Below are 6711 nucleotides of genomic sequence, written 5' to 3'. Positions count from 1 at the left end.
GCACACGTGATTTAAACCCGAAGCTCACTAAGCCTAAAGCTTCATATCTCTAAAAGCTTTAGTATTTCACAAGTTTAATTTTGATGTTTTAGAACTTTTCACTTTATACATCTTAAGAAAATCTTGTAATTTTTTAATGTGAAATAAATATATTTTTTATTTGAAAAAATAAGCCATCTAGAGTTCTTGAGATTAATTTCTTATTCTATCAAAAATAATTTTATACATGTTTATATTTAATTTTAAAATACTTTTGTTGAAGAACAATTTTTAACAAATTTCAAGTAAACCCCACAGTAAAATTTACTTCAAATATGTTAATAAACTATGTTCTTAAACGAATTTTCTATCACCTAATTTAGCAAAACATGTATAGTTTGAGACTGAATATTCATTGATTTGGAGATAAGAAACATATCTATAAAAAATTATCAAGAAAAGTTGAGAATCCCACGTTACTTATCACCAGAAGAGGGGAAATGATGGAGCAATTATACTTGCTAACAATCTTTGGATTTTCCTCCTACCATCTTAATGCACTATCACTAATTAATAATAAGAAAATATTAAAGCTAGTTTATGTAAAGTGCTTTTTCCACCAACATCTCTGGAATACACGCATCCTCCAAAACCCTAACTTGAGCATTATATATTAGCGCAGGATGGACTCACGTTCACAAAGACATGCCAAGTAAAAATCAAGGATGAATTCAGTGATTTGCTTATTGAGCCATATATATACCCTCACCATAGAAATACTTGACGACATCAGAAACCTAGAGAGAAACAGAAGGTGAGAAAAAACATCGATCAGCTGGTGATAAATATTTTACAAGCATGTATACTTGTAGCCCTGAGCAGCGAAACTGAAGCAGAGGTGTGCCTTCAAATTAAACTTGAAGCTTTTATCCTGGAAATAACACCGAGAAAAACAAAAGAAAACAAGAAAAACACCCTGATCCTAACCTCAACCCAATTAAAAATTAACAGAAAATGAAAGTGGTGACATCATAAACAGTAATCCCAACTGGAATGACCATACCACTCTTCCTGCATTATATATAGTCCTTGCAATTCATCCCTCTGAACCAAGTGCTGGCCCTACTGGTGTGCAGGAGCTGCTTTCCCAGCCTCGAAAGGCAACTTTATCAATCACAACCCACCAAAAAACAAAAAAGAAAGATAGGAAATCTACAAATAACAACGTAAAGGCTTTATCATCTGACTTGGAGGGGGCCATTTGCAGTAAGTGATAGGTTCATTAAAGCAGAGTTGTACAGAAAAATCCAACTCTTTCGAAAATTAGTCTCGATGATGTCAGTTGCCAGACTAGCATTTTGACCTTGGTGTTTATTCATTGTTTGATGCTATTAAATGAGGAGACAACTTTAGGAAAGGCAAGATTTCTGATACTACATGGCTTCTTCTACAACAGGAAAACATACATTATCTAATCTCTGCTCTAATCTAATTCTTGACTAGGAAAATTTTTATATGGAAGAGCGAGAGTAATAAAACAACGTTAGAAAAGCATTTCAATGTTTACACTTTCCAAAAGACTCTCATTGGTGTCTCCCATTCAAACTCAGTTTTTTCTCTTATTTCAAGTTTTCAGCCTCAATCCGCCAATTACATCTCAACAACAACAAAAATAAATAAAAAATTAAAGGAAACACATAACTTTTTACTTTCTTCCCACTTTTCACTCCTCCCAACGTTTATCTGGGACAACTTTTGTCTTCGCATTTGCTCCATCATCCCACATTTTGGGGCTGCTCATGCTAAAACTATTCGCTATATCAATTTTTCCCATAACCTACATTAACCGATCAGATAAGCTTGGTAGCCGCCGGAAAAAGTTCAAACTAGCCGGTGGCATCGGGTCCCTAAACATGGGGTGTCGTAAATAATAGAATCCCAAGGCCACTGCTACCATTTTTGGGGGAACCACATAAAGTATCAGTGTTATAGCCAAACACACCCCTATGAACAACTTTGTGGCCCTCGGGTCTCTCCAACTGACCAAAGCTTGAACCCGCTCCCCTTGGGTTGCAAAATCACCCAAAACTGTTTGGACCCGGGCTGCCAGCACCCGTAACCTGTCATAACGGGCCCTTATAATTTCAGGTGGTTTCATACTTGGTATTGTATCAAATTCCTCATCCAATTCGTCCGGGTCAACTGTTTCCGCTTGGGATAACCGGATATCCATACCCGCTGGTATCTTCGGTCTGAATCTATAATACCAAACACCAATCAAAATCACATATAAAAACCCTGTCGGGACAACCAAATCCGGATACCAAACAAGCACCAAATATAAAGCATGAACTAATACTGTTGTAACCGGGTTCCTCCATCTCCGAATATCATCCAACCATTTAGCCAACCCGACAGCCCACGCAAGAACCGCTACAATTCGGAACCAATTAGCTTTACTCTTCCTCATGCTCCATGTATGAGAATCCGCATCCAACATATACCTAACAACCTCTGGTCCCAATGGTGGCTCGGACCGTGCAAGCCACAAAGAAACCATTCTGGTAGCTGCTCCACGCAATGCCTCTTGTTGGGCTACCCCGAGTGGGCGAAGATAGTGCATTTTAGGAAGTAATGGCTGGCCATAAGCCGCGCAAGTATCTGGCAACAAGCTTGGGCAAGCAAACCGAACCGCTAATTCGATCTCACCCATTTTCTTCAACCCGGTTCTTAATAAAACCAACAAAGGATATGAATTCGTATACACCTTGTTGCTCTCCAATGTAGATACTCGTATGCGTATTTTTCCTATACGACAATCAGGTTTATCATCAGACATATCACCAAACATATGCCAATTGTCAAATACACCAATGGTGAGAACCGTGCAAGGATCATAGACCTGCCACGTATACTGCTCGTTCCAACGTGGATCAAAGCTATCTGTGATTGTTCTTGTGCGGACCCATTTTTTGCCAAATTTAGCCACACAATAAGCATCGGTCGAACCTTTGCCTCCACCCTTGGTCTTCATGGGCAGCAACCCACGAGCTCCTAGAATCCCCAGCTCCAAAACCCCAATAGCTGGCTTCCATAGCTGCTTAGCCGTGGGTCTAAAATCACTGCACACGTGCGCCGCTTCATCCAGCACGTGATACCCTCCCTCCAAACAGAGACGTAAATGGATTCTCCCACGGTAGGACCCGCCATTAACACCACCACCTCCTCCCCCGGTGCCCCCACCTCCTTCCAGTGCGAACCATTTGGATGCCACGTGGCGTTCATCAATCCGTTGCTCAATTGAGCTCACAGGAATAATGATGTGCCCAAGTAGTAGTGCTTCCTTGTTTGTACGGTCCTCCACTAACAGAATCAACGACTCTTCGAGTGGCTCGCCGGCGACGAAAATAAGGTCCTCGATCCATTGGAAAGACGTACTATGATTGCTCATGGACCCTCGCCTCGTTTTCGCTGATTGGAATCCTAATTGTGCCTTGACTCTGATCTCCGGTGCTGTTAACGGTGGCAGATTGGATGCTATGCGAAGATCCTGAGCTTCAATAACTGTCACTCTCAAATACCACAGCTTTGGGGACTGGTAAACCTTCGAGCGCGTGTGGGCGACGTATGGCGCGTCTGAGCTCCACGCTTCAGGAAACGCATCATCAGCTTGAGTCCCAATCCAAACAGAGAGCTGGATATCACCAGACACCCTACAGGAGTTCTGATCAGCGGCGGCGCCACTTTCCAATCGGTACCACTGAGGGGCAAGTGGACTGTCCGGCGGATCCCTCACCGGGACATCAGAGAGATCAAGGCAAACTCCTCCGAGAAACTGCTCCGACTGCGAGTCCCAAACTGAAATCTCTATAATGCCAGCATCGGAGGACTGTACGTCAGTCTTGTTATTATGGCCCAATGCAAAAACCTGGTGCCACTCAAACGAGCCTGGTGAGTCACCAGGTCGGTAACTCGCTGGTTTAGACCTCACAAAATGAGTTGAGGTCCTTAACTTGATAAAAGGACTCTCGTTTTGCGATAAACCACGAGCCTTGACAATTCTGATAAACAAATACTGCATTGGTTCAACAAGATCATAAGGAAGGATTCTCTCCGTCGGTTCAGATTTGAATCTGCCTGAAATTACTTTCGGAGTGAAATCTCCATTTGGCCTCCTCATTATCTTCACTCTGTTATTACCACTGGACTCTCTCGTAGTCTGCATCATCCTCACCTCTGGATGGTAGTGAGTGTGTGTTTCCATAGAATGTAGAGGAGGAGCATTAAGGCCCGGTGGCGGCTCCTCTGGAAGCGGTCCTTGTGATTGTTGTGGTGGTGGTTCCGAATGTACATGCACCACTGGCGGTGGAGACTCCTCGATAACAACTGGAGGCGAGTGAGTCCCATTCTGATGGTGTTGATGGTGGTCATTCTGATGGTGGTGATAATCGTGGTAATTAAACTCTGCATGTTCAGCGACTTGGAAAACCCTGACCTCCTCAACCATTGTGACTGCGGGAGACTTTTGCGGGTCTTGCTGTTGAGGCGGAGGTGCATCCTTCTCGGGGGGAGGTGGGGGTTGTTGCTGATCTTCTTCAAGTAACTCATCGTAATAGCAAATTCTTAGACCGATTTCACCTCTAATCCAGCTAAACACACTTTTCTTCTCTAGAGGGAAATAAACAATCCCTTCATCACCTCTTTTAGAAAACTGAGAGCCGTAGACTTTAACCCTCCCCAAGAAATGGTTTTTACGGCCACTGCCATTGCAGAATTTCTTGTCATTAAAAACCTCGATCTCCAGCTCTTCGAACTCCATGTTGCTTGGGTCGGAAACGGTGAACTCGAAGGTCTCTTTCCATACTGGATTGAGGTCTCGGTATTTTGTGTTGGTTCGTTTTCTTTGACCGTCAAAGTCTGCAATGACATAGGCGCTGGAGCTTCCCTGACCGTCTTTGGGGAGAAGATCACGTGCATCGACTACTTCTAATAGTACTTTCCGAACGGTTTTGGGTGGTTCGGTCATGTTTTTTTTTTTTTCCTCTTTTATTATTTCATGGGGAGTAATAAACCAAAAATAAAAAAAGGTCGTGGGGTTTTGATGGGAAAGTGAAGAAAATGGGTTCTTCGGTTTGATCTGGATTTTGACAAGGAGAGAGAAGCAGGATGGATGATAGCTGATAGAGAGAAGAAAAGGGGTGCTGCATCTAGCAATGGATGTCTTTTTTTTATTCTTTCGAGGCGTTGCTTTTTGAATTTGTATTACTTTTTCTGTTGCTTTTTTGAACTTGTGTTTATTCTTGTTTTTTAATTTCTTGTTACAGTATTATTCAGTTCTGCTTTGCTATAAGATCTTGAGAGGGAGACAGAGGGAGTGAGGGAGGGAGGGAAATGGGGATTTTGGGAATGAGATTCTTTATTTTATCATCTCTTGAAAGAAAGGGAATGGGATTCCATGAAGCTTTTTCCCCTAAAAAGGGAATGAAATTCTATCCCTTCTCACGAAGAGTTTTGGGTTATTCTACGGTACAAATTTTCTGTATGCATACTGAATATTTTATAGCCATCGAATATAATAATAATAATAATTATTATTATTATTAAATTATAAAGTTTAATGTTATTTTTTTTATACACTATCCTGCATTCCTTGTGATCCCTTCTTCTTTCCTCCTTCAAACCTCCCCTGTCTATTTCTTAGACATTATTGACGTGTTCATTTGCAGACAGGACAAGCCAATGTTTCCAAGGTATCTGGTTTTTCATTTTTTCTATTTTTTTTAATCTTTTGCTTTGGTATCTGATCTTGCTATTCTTATGAAGGTAGAGTTGATGGGAATCTGTCAAGTTTACATTTTCTGAAGTACCTGAATTTGATGTTTGTGTTCAAGTTTTGTGCTCATTTTGGAGGTCCCGTATCAACTGCTCCGGGACTGATTTTTACTCTTTTGAGAGTGCAAAGAAGTGAGAGCCTTCCTCCCTTGCTCTGTGTTTTGTGCGATTGTTAATGCATTTGTAAAATGTCTGGTGTTTGTGCAGTTTAGGCCGGAGGTCCTTCAGAAAAGAAGTTAGATCTGAGAGAGTAGAGTAGCTAACCTCCTACCGGAAGACAACTAGTTACCTCGGTGAAGTTATGTTGAAGTTTTTGTTAGAGATGCTTTTAGTTATGTTTGGCTACTGACTGAACCTGTGCCTATTGAGATCTAATATATCCATTGAATGTCTGGTCTTTTAGTGTTGTTGCTGTTACTTTTTGCAGACAGCGAGTTTTAAATTTTCTCTTTCTACATAGTCTATGATCTACTTTTTCTCTGTAGATGTAAAACTCTGTTCAGTTGGGAAAATTCAACAGGATCATCTTGCCAAAGCATGTAGTGAAAAACCTTGAACGTTTTGGTGATATTTTGTGCTGTGATTTTCTTCATTTGGTGTAATTGGTGAAGTGAATGAGTATATCCTGAAAACACAACGTATGTTGGCATCCATAAACATGCATTTCAAAGCCTTTACCAGTTCTACTCTCCCTCTGTCCAGATCTGCATTTACTTGGAGTGATGCAAATAATGCTAAAATATACATGTACATTAAGAAGTTATCCCTCCGTATATTTGGATTTGTAGACGGTGGAATGTAACCTGGATCCGTCTTACTCTTCATCTCGCCAAGCCAAGCTTTTATTGCAATTGCAGTTTATACGGTGAAAAATTTATTTTAATCTAAAAATTTAAATTA

General features: G+C 41.0%; 2 protein-coding genes across 3 annotated transcripts; one reads left to right on the top strand and one right to left on the bottom strand.

Annotated features, from left to right (window-relative positions):
• Positions 1 to 1569: 1569 nt before the first annotated feature.
• Positions 1570 to 5152, bottom strand: LOC133690376 (protein QUIRKY-like). The gene has a single exon (XM_062110653.1). It carries the CDS (start codon positions 5003 to 5005, stop codon positions 1817 to 1819), a length of 3189 nt encoding a protein of 1062 aa, XP_061966637.1. The 5' UTR covers positions 5006 to 5152; the 3' UTR covers positions 1570 to 1816.
• A 145-nt stretch (positions 5153 to 5297) lies between these two features.
• Positions 5298 to 6381, top strand: LOC133690377 (uncharacterized). Of its 2 annotated transcripts, none has more exons than XM_062110654.1 (4): positions 5298 to 5505; positions 5681 to 5729; positions 5803 to 5943; positions 6024 to 6381. In XM_062110654.1, exons 1-4 carry the CDS (start codon positions 5371 to 5373, stop codon positions 6068 to 6070), a joined length of 372 nt encoding a protein of 123 aa, XP_061966638.1. In that variant the 5' UTR covers positions 5298 to 5370; the 3' UTR covers positions 6071 to 6381. The 2 variants fall into 2 exon arrangements, with proteins under 2 accessions (XP_061966638.1, XP_061966639.1); XM_062110655.1 differs by having other exon boundaries at positions 6019 to 6381.
• The last annotated feature ends 330 nt before the right edge of the window (positions 6382 to 6711 follow it).

Source organism: Populus nigra, chromosome 3 (genome assembly GCF_951802175.1).
Source record: "Populus nigra chromosome 3, ddPopNigr1.1, whole genome shotgun sequence".
NCBI lineage: Eukaryota > Viridiplantae > Streptophyta > Magnoliopsida > Malpighiales > Salicaceae > Populus > Populus nigra.
The sequence above is the reverse complement of the archived record's forward strand: the minus strand, read 5'-3'. Positions and strand labels throughout refer to the sequence as shown.